The sequence below is a fragment of the Erinaceus europaeus genome, chromosome 13 (genome assembly GCF_950295315.1).
Source record: "Erinaceus europaeus chromosome 13, mEriEur2.1, whole genome shotgun sequence".
NCBI classification, from domain to species: domain Eukaryota; kingdom Metazoa; phylum Chordata; class Mammalia; order Eulipotyphla; family Erinaceidae; genus Erinaceus; species Erinaceus europaeus.
This window is the reverse complement of record NC_080174.1, coordinates 14,548,465-14,566,073: the sequence shown is the minus strand read 5'-3', so window position 1 is coordinate 14,566,073 and position 17,609 is coordinate 14,548,465. Positions and strand designations below refer to the sequence as shown.

The 17,609-nt window shown below is 42.9% G+C and overlaps 1 protein-coding gene and 1 long non-coding RNA gene across 6 annotated transcripts in view; one reads left to right on the top strand and one right to left on the bottom strand.

The window, feature by feature from the left end:
* UST (uronyl 2-sulfotransferase) overlaps nucleotides 1–17,609 on the top strand; it is a 426,518-nt gene that overhangs the window by 340,879 nt on the left and 68,030 nt on the right. Inside the window, exon 8 of one of the 5 annotated variants that reach the window (XM_060205364.1) lies at nucleotides 12,609–12,897. The exons of 3 other annotated variants lie outside the window; for them this stretch is intronic. In XM_060205364.1, coding sequence (XP_060061347.1) covers nucleotides 12,609–12,802 — 194 coding nt within the window. In that variant the 3' untranslated portion in view covers nucleotides 12,803–12,897. Of the gene's footprint in view, nucleotides 1–12,605; nucleotides 12,898–17,609 lie in introns of those variants that run through there. One more of the 5 variants, XM_060205363.1, reaches the window with a different exon arrangement.
* LOC132542485 (uncharacterized) lies at nucleotides 3,790–5,746 on the bottom strand. The gene is made up of 3 exons (XR_009553496.1): nucleotides 5,562–5,746; nucleotides 5,144–5,367; nucleotides 3,790–3,968 (listed from the first exon to the last, which is right to left on the bottom strand). It is a non-coding gene; the product is annotated as an uncharacterized LOC132542485 (long non-coding RNA).

Here is a 17,609-nt window from a genome sequence, read left to right as displayed (position 1 = left end):
CATATCTTGGCTGTTGTAAATAGCATTGAGTTATGCATATATCTTTTTGGATTTGTGTTTTTGTATTCCTCTAATAGATACCTACAGTGGAATCACTAGGTCATGTGGTAGACCTGTTTTTAAGATTTCCAGAAATCTCCGTGCTGTTTTCTATAAATATCAGAAGAATTTCTATTCCTGCCTACAGTACAGGGTTCCTTTTTCACCAACACTTATTGTTTCTGGCCTTCTGAATATAGACCGTTCTCACAGGTGCTATATCATTGTTGTCTGAATTTGCGTTTCTCTGATAATAAGGGTGTCTGTTGGCCATCTGTATTTTGTGTGTGTGTTTTTTTCATTGTGTGTGTGAGAGAGAGAGAGAGAGAGGGAGAGGGAGAAAGAGAGAGAGAGAGAGAGATCTATTCAACTCTTTTCCATTTTATTGGATGGGTTTTTTGTTTTGTTGATGTGTCTTGGATATTAGCCTTTTGTTGGGTTTATGCCATGCAAGTATTTTCTCCCATTTAGTAGGATCTTTTTGAGTTTTTTGTGGTAGTTTCTTTCACACAACAAAAGTTCTTAATCTGGCCCCACATAGTTTCCAACCTTAAACTGCCCTGCCTCCATACTTAGAAGAAAGTGTGCGTGCTTGCCTGACTTGGGCAAAGCATTTTCAGGTTGGCACAGTGGTTCCCAAACTCAACAGCAAGTATCTCAAGTATCTTCCATCTCTGCAGACTTGCTACCCCACCTTCCCTTTCCAATGGCTGATAGAATGACTGTCCAACTGGGCCATGAGCCCCCACCATGGGAGAGCAACCCTTTGGACATGAACTTGGACACTACTAGGCATGGTCTAATGGGGAATGAACAAGAGGGCTAGGGGGCTGGCTTTCAGTCAGAAGAACTGGCCCCATAGATTGGGGTTGGCCATCTTCTATAGAGTCAGAACACAAGAGCTGACGTTCCAAATGGTGATGAAGTCTTGTGTTTGTTCAGGGTGATTTTTGGCTCTACCACACTTCTAGGTTTCCACATTATAGCTTGGGATATTGTTTGCCTAAGTATAATAGGACATGTGAGTTGGTTGCTGGCATTGACCACGGAAGATTAGCTTACTTTCACCAGCCCTGAATCAGCCCCTATGGCTATCAAGAAAGACCACACAATTCCCAGAGTGTCTATAAGTAGATACCCAACCACATGTGTTATTAGTCTTGATCTTTGACCATATTATTATTAACTTTGCTTTGGTTGAAAGTGGGCCCCATCATATTGTTAAAATAGAGTTTCACAGCCTTTCAGTGACGAGGCTACGTCACTCCTAAGATGTTTTTCCAAGAGAAAACGTTAAACCCAAAATACATTTTTTGGCCGCAGAGCTGGTTTTAATGGTCCAGAGTCAAAAAACTGAAACTTAATTCCTTGTAAAACTTAAATCAATGTCATGAGGGTTCTGTTAAACAGTTCCCTCTGTTGGGCCTGAAATGTCTACGAGTTCCTAATCCTTAAGAAATATTAGCATATTCTTTTAAAAATGTCAGTACTTTCCTATTAAAAATTTTTCTTTTGCTGGTGTCCGTATCTGAATTCTGGTGACACACAGTAGCTTATTTGTGGCCTTGGTTTTGGTCTCGTGGTTATTGTTTCCCATTTTCTCACTCCATTTTCCCCCTAGTTCCAGCAAGGAGACAATGATATCCAAATGGTGCTCTACAACTGTTGTTTCCTGTATTTCTGCAGCTTGATTTCTCAGAGGTGATGTAGGCAGAGGGGAGTTTTATTCAGACATGCAGACAGGTAGGGCAGACTGAATAAGAGGAATGAATATGCCATCTACATGCCGTTCAGTCAGTGGATCCCTGGGTAAAATGACGTCTGTTGCATGCCTGTGGCTCTGGCTTCATACCTCCCAAGACAAGAACACTGGGCCCTGCTGGAAGGCAGGGCTACATCTGGAGAGCTCCTCAGAAAGATCCAAGGCATTTCAAGTCTGATTCAGAATGTACTCAGAAGTCTCATGTTTGGGGCACAGAAAGCCAACATTTCTTCCAATAACACGTGCTTTGGACATCAGATTTATGAAGGGCAGGAAACACTTGCAAATGGGCATCCACCCAAAAGAAAAATGCCCCAAGTACCAGCACCAGGAACTCAGTGTGTTGCTGTGTTCTACAGAATGGGAAAGGCCCTTCTCCCTAAGGAGGGCACACTGCTAAGATACTGTCTCCAAGGCTGTGTGCCAATTTCTGTGTGCTAAGTACCCATCTTTACTGGGCATGTAACTAGTTTCAGGGACCCTTTTTGCGATCAGAGAGATTTTGGAATTCAGAGATCGCATCTCAGAAAGTCGTTAGATCAAGTATGGATGTGTAGACAGGTCTTTTCTAGCTGCTAAAGTGATTAGCTATTTTGGGCTCAGAAACCTAGTATATTTGAAATTCATTTTTTTTCCCTTCTGAAACTGATCCCTTTTTGAAGAGTACCTCTGATGTTCCTTCGTTTTCCATAAGCTTCCCTTCATTTTAAAAATTCATTTCCCTTTTTTTGCTGTTGTTGGGGGGGAGGATGTTGATTTGTGAGACTGTTATTGGCTCAAGTGTCTGTTTTCTTATCTCCCTTCATCTCCTTCTACCATAGGCCACTGCACCCCACCTCCTTTCTCTCCCCTCCTGGGTTCCCCTTCTTACAGTCCTTGGATCTGCTGCTATCTATAGCTAATTAGCTCATGTTTTACTGAAAACCCAGGGAAATGTGGAGAGGAATGTATTTCGTCCACAAACCCACTCCGCTGTAGCTATCGCCTGCACTGAGACCTGCTCCAAGCTCTCCTTGGGAGGGGCCAGAAGTGCTTCCTGGTACAAGTGACTGATGGGCACACCTGGGCCTCTTCCCACCCAAGTTAGTATTAAAGATGGCAGCCTGCAGACCCTCAAATTAAAGATGGTGCAGTATGGCCATCTTCCACATTGAGAAGCTCTTGGAGATCATATGAAAGACTCAACTGAAAGTCAGTTTAAACAAACAGAAATCCTGTGGTCCGGGAGGTGGTGCAGTGATAAAGCTTTGGACTCTCAAGCATGAGGTCCTGAGTTCGATCCCCGGCAGCACATGTGCCAGAGTGATGTCTGGTTCTCTCTCTCTCCTCGTATCTTTCTCATTAATAAATAAATAAAATCTTTTTTTAAAATCCCTGCAAGAAAGCAGTGGGACTCTGGAGCAAGGAAACCTCCCATCTAGTGCTCTGCTATCTTTAATAACTTTTGCAGGATTTGACCTTTTATTTATCTACAGAAGGACAGCTTGGTCTCTAGCTTCATCATTTTGCCAGTTGCCCAAATTTGAAAGCTTGAAGGTCTTTCAAGCATAACTAAGAAGAATTGTCCCCCTCCCCCCAGAAAATCTGCTTGGGAGCATTATGGAAAATTGCCCAGCTCACCATAGAGAACAGATGCCAGTTACTGGATGCCAGACATGTGTCTCTCAAGAACTATTGTTTCCTGCAGGCCACAGCCAAGAAATACTCAATAGAGAAAGCAAAGGGATTTTCCTCGTCAGTCCACACAGAGCTCTAGTGCACTTATTATGCGCATGAGCCTGGAGTGCATCCTTAACAACTCTGTGTACAGAGCCTGGGGTATTTATTTGGTAGGCAAAATCTATTGGTAAGCACCAGTGGCTTCAGTCCCATCTGGGAAGTCTGTCAAAAATAGGCTCAGGGTTTCTGTTGACGAATATGGCGAAGACCACAAGCAGTTGGTGCAATAAGTTGGTTCCAGAGCCAACCCCTTTACTATTTTAGCAGGGCAGGAGTGAGCTAAGCCTCTGGGAGCCTGGCTCACTTCATTTTGCCTTTGCCTGTCTGCTAGAAAACTAACAGGTACTCTATCACAATGATTTCTTTTTTCTTAGTTTTCTTCTCTTCTCCTGAGATGAGATAGCAGAATAGTGCACAGGTCTCCGTCATGGGTTTTGGAACCTAAAGACTTGGGTTTGAAAGCAACTATCATTCATAGCAGCTGTTTACCTCTGTGAAAGGACCTTCATTTTTCTTTTCTTTTCTTTTTCTTTTTTTTTTTTTTTTGTCTCCAGGGTTATTGCTGGGGCTCAGTGCCTGCACTATGAATCCACTGCTCATGGAGGCTTTTTTTGCCCTTGTTGTTTATCACTGTTGTTGTTATTATTGCTGTTGTCGTCACTGTTGTAAAATAAGACAGAGAGAAATCGAGAGAGGAGGGAAAAACAGAGAGGAGGAAAGATAGACACCTGCAGACCTGCTTCACCGCTTGTGAAGCTCGAACTGGGATCCTTACGCTGGTCCTTGCACTTTGCGCCATGTGCGCTTAACCCACTGTGCTACCGCCCGACCCTCGGTCCTTGATTTTTCTGAACTTCAATCTCCTCGTTCAAAAGTAGAGGATAGTGGCTGGGAAGGTAACTCAGCAGTCAAAGCACATGTGTTGCAAACCTGACTTCCCCAGTTTGACCTCCATCCAGGCTCATGGCCAGAACAGTGCTCTCGGCGGGCTTTCTGTCTGTCTCAAATTCAGATAAATCCCCTGAGAAAGAAAATGAGGCCACTAAGCCTCACCAAGAGCTGTGCTGAGGGGTGAAGGAGCTTTGTAGCATACATAGGCCTTTTTTTTTTTTTTTGCTTTGAGGGTTATCACGAATCCACTGCTCCTAAAATCCATTTTTTATTAGCTAGGACAGAGAGAAATTGAGAAAGGAGAAGATAGAGAAGGGGAGAGGAAGATAGACACCTGCAGATCTGCTTCACAGCTGGTGAATACAATACAACTGGAGAGTAGGGAGCTTGAACTGAGATCCTTAAGAACCAGGACCCTTGTGTCAGTCCTTGCACTTTGAACTATGTGCGCTTAACCCGGTGCACCACTGCCCAGCCCCCTCTACATACATAGTCTTTACAGAACTTTTCTTTTTGGGGTGTGAGTGTGTGTGTGTGTGTGTGTGTGTGTGTGTGTGTGTGGAGCAGAGCCCCGTGCCCCACTGTTGCCACTGTGGTATATGCAGTGCTGAGGATGGATCTTAGACCTCATGTATATAAACCCTGCACCCTATCACTGAGTCACCTTCCCAGCTTTCCAAGTCATCTCATTGAGTCTTTATTTTCATTCTCTAGTAGGACATGTCCACTTACGCAAGTGTTTACGTCGGTCCAGTCTTGGAGGCTTCAAAAGAGAGACCAGGACAATAGTCCCAGAGCCTGTTTGTGGCATCAAGCCAAACCCCACTTCTCCCTGGCACGATCCACAGTGATGTGTGGCAGGAGGGTCTGCTGGCTTCTGCTCTTCTTGTGGTTGCAGACCTGCTTCCTTGGTGCCTGCTGAGTGAGACAGCTGGACTGCTTGGCCAGCCAGGTCTCTGCAGAGAAGGGAAGAGTTTATTTTCCTTCTGCATTGTTTTGCAAGTCACCTCTGAAATCAAACATTGGAGATGTTTTCTCATGCAAATGTTGAGGTCCTGGAAAGTGGACTGACCACATCCTGGGGCATACACTCCCATGGGTTCCTTTAACTTAGTCTTAATGTAAACAAAGAGTAAAAATATCTACATACCCATGTCTGTGGTAAAGCGAAGTCAGGCTTTGTTTCCATAGGTCTGTGAAATGGTGTCAGGTAAACTAACAGGGCTGGGGGGTGGGCTGTTAATATGTGAGGCTTTCCTTCTCCTACTACTAGGGAAAGCCAAATTAGCTTTTTTTAAAGAGGAGAGCTAAGGATTGTGTTCAGAATAATGCTTGGACCACAATGCTTCTGTCTCTAGTGTCCTACCACTAGGGTTTTGCTAACACCAGGGATAGCTAATAAAATCAGGGAAAGTCATTTTCATAACCATTTATGGAGCTTTGCAAAGTGCCAAAATCCTCGTGGCTTTCTGAAATCTAATCTTCGCTAGTCTCCCACCCTTTGGATATTTTTGTGTTGCTGGCTTTAAAGGAGCTCAGAGTTCAATAGTCCTAGCTTCCAGGAGACACCAGAATTGCTATTTGAAATGTGGGCATTAAGTTTGACTTAAGGAATAGTCACCACCACAGAAATGCAAAACAAGAGGCAACCATGTTCATGCCTGAGGAGTCCTTTGGAATCTTGTACCAACTTTTCCTTAAGGTAGCATCTGGAGACTTTAGGAATACTATTTTTGTGTTGTCAGGACTTCGTTGGCCTGGGTTGACCTTTTTTTTTTTTTTTGCCTCCAGGGTTATTGCTGGGGCTCAGTGCCTGCACCATGAATCCACTGCTCCTGGAGGCCATTTTTCCCCCTTTTGTTGCCCTTGTTGTTTATCATTGTTGTTATTGCTATCATTGTTGTTGGATAGGATGGAGAGAAATTGAGAGAGGAGGGGGAAGACAGAGAAGGGGAGAGAAAGATAGATACCTGCAGACCTGCCGCACGGCTTATGAAGCGACCCCCCTCCCCTTGCAGGTGGGGAGCCAGGGGCTTACGCCAGTCCTTGTGCTTTGCAGCATGGCATTTAACCCACTGCAATACTGACCGGCCCCTGGGTTGACTATGTGCACAGGAATGAAATGAATTGAAATATCTCAGCCTTCCAGCTCATTACTCCCACCTCTGAATGGTGATGGGATTACAAGTAGTTTTTCTTTTTCTCCCCAGCCACTATAGATAATATACATATTGAATTTTAAATTTAGGGAAAGTGGATGTTCGTTTTAGGACATGCTTGAGTGGTCAGGAAAAAAAATCAGAGAGAGAGAGAGAGAAAGAATGTCCAGGGAATGACGATGGCATCCCACCATTAAATTTCAACCTCCTCCATCTCCTGTGCTGAATCTCCAGTGAGAACTTTGCTCTTCTGTAAACTTTCCTGCGCAGGTGCACACACAGTCAGCAACCTTGACAGAGAAGGGGCAGATAGAGAGCTTCATTCTCTAGGGGGCGACCTTGCCTCATGCAGATGGGATCCAAGATCCAATATTTTTGTCATTTGGCAAGTCACTTTCTAAAGATTTCCAACCTCTTTTTTTTTTCTGTATCTGCTCCCTCATGTATTATCCTTTAAAAAGCATTTTATGTACTGTTTATTTACAAAATTATGAGATAACAGGGTAATTCCACATTGTTCCTGCAGACCTGCTTCACCGCTTGTGAAGCACACAGTTTGAAGTGTAAGGATCAGGGGTTTGAGGCCCAGCTCCCCACCTGCAGGGGGGGACACTTCACAGATGTCAAAACAATCTGCATGTGTCTCTCTTTCTCTCTCCCACTGTATTCCCCCCTCCTCTCAATTTCTTTCTGTCTTATCCAATAAAATGGGGGAAAATGTCCACCAGGAGTCCCAGTACCAAATCCCAGCGATAACGCTAGAGGAAAAAAAAAAAACAACAAAAAACTATGTCGTAAATCCCATCAGGGCAAGAACTGATTTCCAATGTTTGAATCTTAGACCATTTGGACAACCACACCACTATTTTAGATGGTTTCTTTCTATGAGGGTGGCTAATGTAATTTTTAGTCGTGTAATAGAGTATTTTTTTCTTCTATGGTAGCATGACCATCCTTAATCTGAAAACAAATTGACTTTGCAGTAGCTGACATGCCTTTCCCCCCACAAGTCATCAGAGTATTAAGATTAAATGTCAGTATCACAGTTTAGTCAAACCAGATGTGGACTGAGCCTCTATTTTCCTGTTGGGGACTGAGGTTGAAGTACGCATCCTTGATTTGTTTTTAATTGAGTGATTACAGATGGCACCTCATAAAGGCTTCATGCTCTGCTATCTGATTTATTAGGCTTGGTAGGTGTGGACACTCAGCCTCTGCTCAACCTCCCTCAGACTCCATCGCACAACCCTTAAGGAATGTTCAAATGACATTTGCCTGTTTGCTTTTCTTCTTGACTGATGAGGAGCCTTTGTGAGAAGTAAACACCAGCAACACTCAGGAGTGAAGTTGTAGGCTTTGTTGATATTTTTCAGCGTAACATGTTTCCAAGACTCCTTTAAAATTAAATGGCAAAAATGAAAGCCTATGGATAGGTCCTGGATGTAACCATCCCTCCCCTGCCATCCTGTTCCTGGCCGATGTCAGTTGATTCTGAGTTGATATGAAAATAGTGAATAATGGTACAAAAATGTGCCGAGGCAGAACTGTGGGGAAATGGAGTGTGGAGGTGACTGGCTGTGCCTTCTCGCCCATTTGACTTGGACAGTTGTGTAGCCCATGGACTAATAATTCTCTTTGTGTAGAGTGTTGATAAAAGCCCGTATGTGAAGACAAGCCAAAAAGCCACCGCCAGGGCCAGAAGAGAGCCCAGAAGGTAGAACACATACAACTCCTAGGAGTGAGCCCGTAAATCCAGTCTCCAGCACCGCAGATGGCTGCAGAGGGTGGGGCTCCGTGAAAGGTGGGGTACTTGAGTTGCTGATCCTCCCTCTCTCCATAGAGAATGGGAAAAATGGCCTGGGGAGGGGGGGTGCCCATTACCCTGTGGTGTATTAAAAAGAAGAAGCCAGAGCCACAGGAAGACAGATGGTTTAGCAAAACTGGACAGAGGACACAAGATCTGGGAATACTAGGTGACTTGAGTTGGGAAAGAAGTGCAGAGAAAAAAAAATGGCAGTAGTGAGTCAATGTGGTGGAAAGAGTGAGGGTCACAGTCCTGCATAAACCCCAAAGTCCATGATGGCTTACAGACCTCTCTCAAGAGCCAGGAACCTTCTCAGGTAGCTGTAAGTGACATCTCAGTTGCACAGCTGTGTCATGTGGAGAAACATCTACATTCATTCAGGAATAGAGAAATTTCAAAATCATTTTCAGCTACCTTGTGATCAACGCACCCACCACCACCACTACCACCACAAAGTTCAGAAAAGGCATAGGAAGTCAAGCAGGGTCACTACACCTTTTGAGGGCTTCCGCTAAGTAGTGGTGAATATTCTGGAAAAGTGAGAAGCCCAACATCAAAAAGGGTATGGACCTAATTTTCCCTATCAACCAATTCATGAATATTGTTAGGTCTTTTCGCCCATAATCTTAAATTGGTCATCTTTGTATTTTGTTATTTATAAATGGTATATCACATCATAAGAAAGCAAATCTAGGGGCTGGGTGGTATTATGCCCATTAGAGAACACATGTCATCATGCCAGGACCCAGGTTCAAGCACTCATTTCCTACCTGCAAGAAGGAAGCTTCATTAGTGACAGAGCAGTGCTACAGGTGTCTCTCCATCTATCTATTTCTATCTCCCTCAAAAAAGAAAAAGAAGGGAGTTGGGCAGTAGCGCAGCGGGTTAAGCACAGGCGGAACAAAGCACAAGGACTGGCGTACTTAGGATCCCAGTTAGAGTCCCCGGCTCCCCACCTGCAGGGGAGTCACTTCACAAGTGGTGAAGCTGATCTGCAGGTGTCTATCTTTCTCTCCCCCTCTGTCTTCTCCTCCTCTCTCCATTTCTCTCTGTTCTATCCAGTAACAACAACAATAATAACTACAACAATAAATCAAGGGCAACAAAAGGGAATAAATAAATAAATATTAAAAATCTTTAAAGAAATAAAAGAAAAAGGAAAATAAATAACAAGGAAAAAAGAGATTAAATCTGATTTGCCACTAACTTCAGTCTTCCCTTTGCACTTTCTATACCCTAAAGTATCGAATTACCATGAACACAAGACATCTTAACAAAACTTTACTATTTTTAATTTTTATTTATTATTGGATAGAGACAGAGAGAAATTGAGAGGGGAGAAAGAGATAGAGAGGGAAAACAGACAAACATCTGCAGCTCTGCTTCACCACTCGTGAAGCTTTCCCCTTGCTTGTGGGGACCAGGGGCTTGAACCAGAGTCCTTGAGCACTGTAACGTATGCACTGAACCAGGTGCACCACCCTACTTTACTCTGTTCCAAGTGTTTCATGTGCCATAGTTATATTGAAAGTCTATTGTTTACCCAACCCAGGAAAAATGCAAGATAAATTGGAAAAGAGATATTCCTGGGCTAGGGAGCTATCTAAAACTTGGAGCACAGACTTACGTGCCTGAGGTCCCCCAGAGGCCCCAGGTTCAATACCTGGCACTACTATCTGATCAAGGAGAACAGTGCTTTCATCTCTCTCTCTCTCTCTCCCTCCCCCTCTCTCTCTCCCCCTCTCTCACCCTCCCTCTCTCTCTGTCTCCCTCTCTCTTTCTTCCTCTCTCTCTCTCTTCCTCTCTCTCTCACTCTCTCTCCCTCTCTCTCTGTCTCCCTCTCTCTTTCTTCCTCTCTCTCTCTTCCTCTCTTCCTCTCTCTCTCACTCTCTCTCCCTCTCTCTCTCTCTCCCTCTCTCTCTCCCTCTCTCTTCCTCTCTCCCTCTCTCTTTCCCTCTCTTTCTTTCTCTCTCTCTCTTTCTCTCTCACTCTCTTTCCCTCTCTCTCTCTCTTCCCCTTGCTCGCTCATAGAAAATAAATCTTTGGAAAATTAGTTTTTCTTTTGTCTTTTTTTTTTTTTGCCTCCAGGGTTATCACTGGGGCTCGAAGATGCTGGCACTACCAAGCCGCAGCTCCCAGCAGCCATTTCCCCCTCATTTTATTTCATAGGACAGAGAGAAATTGAGAGGGAACAGGGAGATAGAGAGGGAGAGAGAAAGCTAGACACCTGCAGACCTGCTTGTGAAGCATGCCCCCCACCCCCACCCGCAGATGGGGAGCCAGGGGCCAAAAACCCAGAACCTTGTGCAGATCCTTGAGAGACATTTCAAAAAAGATAATCCTCCTTCCTCCTCATTGTCATTCAAATCATAGTAATTGCATCTTAACTACCAGATTTCAAGAATTTACTGATTCCCCGGCACTTTTTAAGACCTTTAACCTTTATTATTTCATTGAATCCTACTACTGATCCTATCCAGTAAATAACATTACTATGAGTATCTTACAGAGAAGGGAATGACCAATTTAGAGAAGGCTTTAAACTCTCCTAGATAAGTAAGATTAACAGAACTTAATACTCAAGCTCAGGTCTGAGTATTTCCTTCCTTTTTTCCTTCCTTCCTTCCTTCCTTCCTTCCTTCCTTCCTTCCTTCCTTCCTGATACTTATTTATTTTACTTATTGGATAAAGACAGAGAGATATTTAGAGGTAAGGGGGAGATAGAGAGGGAAAGAGACAGAGAAACACCTTATATCACTGCTTCACTGCTTGCAAAACTTCCCCTCTGCAGGTGGGTGCTGGGGGCTTGAACCTGGATCCTTGAGTACTGTAACACGTGTTTTCAAACAGGTGTGACACAACTCAGCCCCTCAGCTGGGTTTTCAGTATGCTTTCTTTTGAATCAGTCTTCTGCCTCTCCACATAGAAAGAAGAATTGAAAACCTGAAAATCTGAGAAAGATGGGGTAGTTGATAGAAGCTAGGATTCTAGGAAATATTATTCTACTAATTTCTTAAGAACTTCTTGTTTCTGGAGAACTGAACAGTTCTGTTGAGATGATAGTTACTGGCATTCTACATGTATTACTTTTTATTTTCTGGGAGAAAGATGTCAATAGTGGAAATTACTAAAATTCACCACCTTAGTAAAAACACAGTCTGGTTAATAGTATGTATAGCCATTTGTCTCAGTCACAGCAACAACTATGGCTTTCAGAAGGATTCTCATGCATCAGGGAGTGAAATTTAAGAATGTAAATAATCCAAAAATGTTGGTATGCTTCTAAAAACCCCTTCTGTTTCATTTGGTTTAATCCCCCCTGCTTAACACTATTCTATTTACATAACTAAGCACCAGCATGCCTGCAGAGCATTGGTTTAATCCCCATTGGTTCATGATGTCTTTTTGCTCCGCCCCCTCTCATAGTACACCCTGATTTGCACCAGTCACTTTTTGCTCCACCCTCTCTGTGTCACATCTTGTTTCTGCCCTACTTGGCGAGTATATATAGGATTGTGTTTTTAGTTTAGTTTTTAGTTTAGTTTAGCTTGGCTTAGATTGTGCTGTGTTCTGCATGAATAAAGAGATACTGCGTACAGCTCAGCCATGAGTCCCTGGTCATCTGTCTCCCATCAGTGAAGCTCAGTCCGACACAAAGAAACCTGCTTATTTTTCTAAAATAGGAAAAGCAACAATGGAAAACCTTTCCAATCTAGTTGCTGCAAATATCTGCTGGGAACTTACAACAAACAAAAAACTCTTGAGAATACATGATTTACCTTAGAAAACAGAGGTAATTAATGACCTGTTCTTTAAGAAAAATTTTAACATACTGTCATTGTTCTAGCTGTTCAGATAGAAAAGAAAATTTCTGGGAGTGTGGTGGTAGCATAGCAGGTTAAGCGCAGGTGGCGCAAAGCGCAAGGACTCGCATTAAGGACCCCAGTTCGAGCCCCCGGCTCCCCACCTGCGGGGGGGGGGGGGGGGGGTTACTTCACAAGCAGTGAAGCAGGTCTGCAGGTGTCTTTCTCTCCCCCTCCCTGTCTTCCCCTCTTCTCTCCATTTCTCTCGTCCTATCCAACGACATCAGTAACTATAATAATAATAACTACAACAATAAAACAAGGGCAACAGAAAGGAAATAAATATTTTTTAAAAAAAGAAAAAATATTCTGTGATACATTCAGTACCACTCAGGCTTTGAGGCTTCACACTCCTCCACTTCTGGCAGCAGGAGCCATGTGTCTGTGCTGTGCAGCTGATGAGATGCAGCAGCCAGCGAAAGGGGAGGCCCTGGCCAGTGCACCCCTGGATAACGCCCCCAAGGAGTGCCCCCACACACGCCCTACCCCACCAAGATCCAGCAGCTCGTGCAGGACATCGCCAGCCTCACACTCCCGGAGATCTCAGACCTCAGCGAACTCTTGAAGAGAACACTGAAGATCCAGGACATGGGGCTTATGCGAAGTGTCTTCCCTACTGCAGCAATGCAGGAGACAGGAGAGGATGTCCCCAAACAGAAAGAGCGCACGCATTTCACTAAGATCCTCAGAGTCCGCCGGACCAAGGCCAAGCCCGTGGACAAAGTGAAGCTGATCAAGGAGGATTATAGCTACATCCAGGGCATCAGCCTGGTCCAGACAAAGAAACTGATGGAGTCCCTGCCCCAGGAGATGTGCCCAAGAAGAAGGCAGAGAAGATCAAGGTGGCCCTGGAGGTGGTGAGCCCGGCACCGTGGTTCTAGAGTAGGGGCCTTGAAGGACTTGTGGACAGTGGTCCCTGGGCTCAGTGGGTGGGGTGGCTCCAGAGCCTTCACTGCATATTGTGTGCAGCTGATGGCCAAGCCCATGAAGGGACAAAAAGGGACAGACATACAGAGACAGACAGGGAAGGGGCAGCTGCCCTGTCATTGACAGGGAGAGGACTGACTCCAGCCACCTCCCACCAGCGCGCCCCGGCTGTGTCCTGGGAGAGAAATATATCCATGAGGTGGTACCTGCCATCAAGGTGTGTGTGGGGGAGGTGGGCATTGTGGACCCCTCGGGGTCTTGGGGCTTTATCTGTCCCCCCCCCCCAGTGCGCCTGAGGTCAGCTGTCCACTGTGAAGGCCAGCATGTGATCTCTAACCTCTCATGGTTCCAGCTACAGGGAGGGGCACCGGTGACCTGCTTTCAATATTAACGCTCTTTAAAATAAATAAATAAATAGAGGACATGATTTTTAAAAACTTTTAAAGTCTATTTTTTCTTTTTTTTAAGAAACTCTGTTTTCTTAAGTGGGATTTAGATTAGACTCCGTGTGTAAAGGTGGAGAGGAAATTGGACATTAAGCACAGGATTAGAGTGACACAGAAACATGAAACCAGCGAGGACAGGAGTTAACCAATCTTGCCTAAAAGCCCCCAAGCTTTGTGCCTTGACTTGATTCAGTGGATCCTAACTTATCAGCAGTTTTTTGCTTCTTGAAACCAGAGAGAAACGACAGAGATTGAGGTGTGTTTTAAAACTAATACAAAGACTCCTTAATGTCTCTGCCTGAGAATCCAGAATCCCTACAGATACTCAAAAGGTGTGTCAGTGGGGGAACTCACTGTCCCTGGCACTCAGAGCTGCAAAGATTACGGACATTCTAGCCAACAAGTTACCTGGGCTTCAAACAAGTAAACCGTGTGTGAAAACTATTAGTTAAGGTTACTGGAGACTCATAACTCGAGCAGCTAGTCTAGGTATGGTTTTGCTAGAGTGCAAGAAAATTAAAACAAGAAAAAAGAAAGAAAAAGACTTTTAAAAAGTGTTTCTTCCTAGTGCAAAGGATTGATGATGATGGTTGTACCGCAGGTACAAAACTGGCACAGGCTTCTTTTTGTTTGGGGCCATGTTTACTGCCTTCAAGTGTCATATTTTCTATAGGACTAGACTGATGTGGCCTTGTTAAATTGACAGGAAATGGTAAAACTTTAGTGTTTTCATAATAGTAGTGTTTGATAAAAGGGTATCCCAGTTAAGTACACCGATCTTAACTGATTCAAATTATGGTCTTTTTATGTATTCGAAAAAAATTAAAATTGCAAAAATTCTTTGAAGGTCTAAATTTAGCACATTGACAAAAGTATCTGGATTTACCGCTTTAAAACATTTTCAACTATTTTTCTTTAATTTTAGTGATTTCTTAAATAAAATGCTGCATGACTTTCAAGTTGCATATTTGCATAACTATTTTAATTTGCTAATTATTTTTTTATCAAATATCCTGATACTTTTCTGTCAGGGTACTTATCTAAATATGTTGTTGTAGTAACAAACCTTTTATTTTATTTTTAAAGCCTCTACTACTGATTTTAAACTTGGTTTGTGTTAAGTACAAGTTAAATCATATACTGCAAGGTGTAGGAAGATTTATTTTAATGAACCCAATGATATAGATTTGACTACTAAGTTTGAACTGTTAACTGTTTAACAATTTTAGACTTGTGGCTTTCTTTCTTTGTTTTGTGTGTATTTGCTTTTAGTTCTATGCTATACTAGTTTGCCATGTAGCAATTGCAATGTGCAATACGACAGTAAGGACTGGGAAAATTTTATGGATGTAATGTCTGTTATAGTTTGCGATAGTATTTCTCTCTAGTTCTCAATGATTTAAATGTGACCAAGCCTTCTGTACTTATCACAAAATGCAGGTTTTCCAGGTGACTATTTTGGTGAGTGTCAAAATAAGAATTTATGGTGTATTACTATCTATTCACTTTGAATTAAAAAATAAATATATATAGCATCAAAAAAATAAAAATAAATAGAAAGTGTTTCTTTAGTGCATGGCTTGAAGAAGAGGCTTGTGGCATAACTAAACATCTATATGAAGATGAGGTTTGTTAAGGATGGTGTCTGCTTGAGGCCAATTCACTTATTCAGGTGCATGTCCCAATAAAACTTAAATGTATTAGGTTACAGCTTTTCCTTTTGTCTATTTTTCTTCTTCAAATACATTTTTTTCATTTAAAATTTTTTGTAGAATTATTTTTCATTTTTTATATTTTATTTATTTTCCCTTTTTGTTGCCCTTGTTTTTTTTTATTGCTGTTGTAGTTATTATTGTTGTTATTGATGTTGTCATTGTTGGATAGGACAGAGAGAAATGGAGAGAGGAGGAGAAGACAGAGAGGGGGAGAGAAGGATAGACACCTGCAGACCTCTTTCACCGCTTGTGAAGCGACTCCCCTGCAGGTAGGGAGCTGGAGGCTCGAACCGGGGACTCGAACCGGGATCCTCATGCTGGTCTTTGAGCTTTTCGCCACATGCGTTGAATGCACAGTATGCCCTCTCCAGCACTGATAGGTTGTTTCTTTGAGTTCCAACTTTCTCTGAATCTTCTTTAAGAGGGAGGTTGTTGTCCGAGTACAGTTTCAACTGTGTGCCTCTTAAGCAGTTTCCTGATGCTCTGAGTTCCCCCTCGTGCCACAAGGCAAGTTCCCACAGCTCCTCACAGCCTTGAGCAGTGAAAATTCAGCTCAGATACATCACCCCCAACCACCTTTGTGTACAGCCAACAGTGGATGTAACATTCGACACTCATCATAGCTCTCCCATTTTTTCCCTTCCTATGTCAAAAAGTAAGAGAGCATAATTTTATTTTCATCATCAGAAAGAGGTTAAGGGCTGGGGAGACAACATAATGGTTATGCGAGAGCATTTCATGCCTAAAGCTCTCAAGTCCCAGGTTCAATCCTCCTGCAGTACCATAAGCCAGAGCTAAGCAGTGGTCTGGAGATTCATTCTCATTCTCTCTCTCTCTCATTAAAGTAAGTAAATTTTTTTTCAAAAAGAAAAGTTGAATTTCTTTTTTTTTACTCATTTATTAACTAATTATTTTTGAGACTATAAGTTAATAAGAGTGTATATTAACACCATTCCTATTACCAAAGGCCTGTGTCGTCCCACCCCCACCCCCTCACACCCCAGTGAAGCTGAACATCTGCCCTCACCCTCCACCCAGAGATTTTTACTTTGGTGCCGTACTCCAAACTCAGTCAGATTCTCAACTTCTGTTTAAGATTGGGATCACCCCATACTCCTCTTTGTCTGACTTAGCTCACTTAACATAATTCCTTCTAGCTCCACCCAAGATGGGTGAGAGAAGATGGGTTCATTGTTCTTAAAAGTTGTGTAGTAAGAGGTTGAATTTCTTTTTCTCTTTTGTTTTTGATTTTTATTTATTTATGTTTCCCTTTTGTTACCATTGTTGTAGAGGTTGAATTTCTAACCCACCCAACTGAAAAGCAAAAAAGTCCTTCCTTACTTTCCTTTCTAAGTGCAATTTCTGCCCCAAAATCAAATAAGCATTTCAGTATCTTCTCTTACAGAGGGGAACTGTGAGGTAGTGGGGATTGAGGGTCTCTAGTATGATGGTGCTGGAATTTTGACTGCAGGAGTGTTGAGTGTTATGCATACATTGCATGTTTGCAACTTCACTAATGATACTATAAACCAATGATAAATAAAGGGTTTTTTTCCCTTAAAAGAGGGGCAGGGCAACAGAACAGCTCACCTGAATAGTGCACCTCCTTTGCCAAGCATGCTGCTCAGATTCAAGCCCGAACCCCAGCTGTAACACAGGAGTTCCTGGTTGCTGTGGTGTCTTTCACTTTCCCTCTCCATTTCTTTGTCTCTCTCTCTCTCTATTTAACTTTTTTACTAGGGGAGTTAAGGCTTAACAGTGCAGTCATTGCCACATAAATATAATTTCATCATGCACCTGGCCCCCACAGTTGTCTTCCACCCTTCCCTATCCCCTTTTCCCAGAGTCCCTTGCTTTGATGGCCAATTCGTGTTTCCCTTTGCCTTCTTCTCTGTTCCTGATTATTAGGTCCCATTTATAAGTGAGGTAATTCAGGATTCTTCCTTCTCTTTTTTGGTTTATTTCATTTGACATGATGTTTTCCAGTGTCACACAAGATGACGCAAAGCTGAATAGTATTTTTTAAAAGCCGAGTAGTATTTCATTGTGCATATAGATCACAGTTTTTTAGCTACTCATCTGTCATTGGACATCTGGGTTGCTTCCACCCAAGTGCCTCTCTTTTTCTATCTGAAAAAGTCAGCTCAGAGCAGTGAAGCCACAGCAATGACAAAAAGGAAAGAAAAAGAAAAGAAAGTGAACAACAACAACAAAAAATAGCATGGGATAACTAAATGTAAAATAAAGGTGCTACCAAATATATATATATATATATATATATATA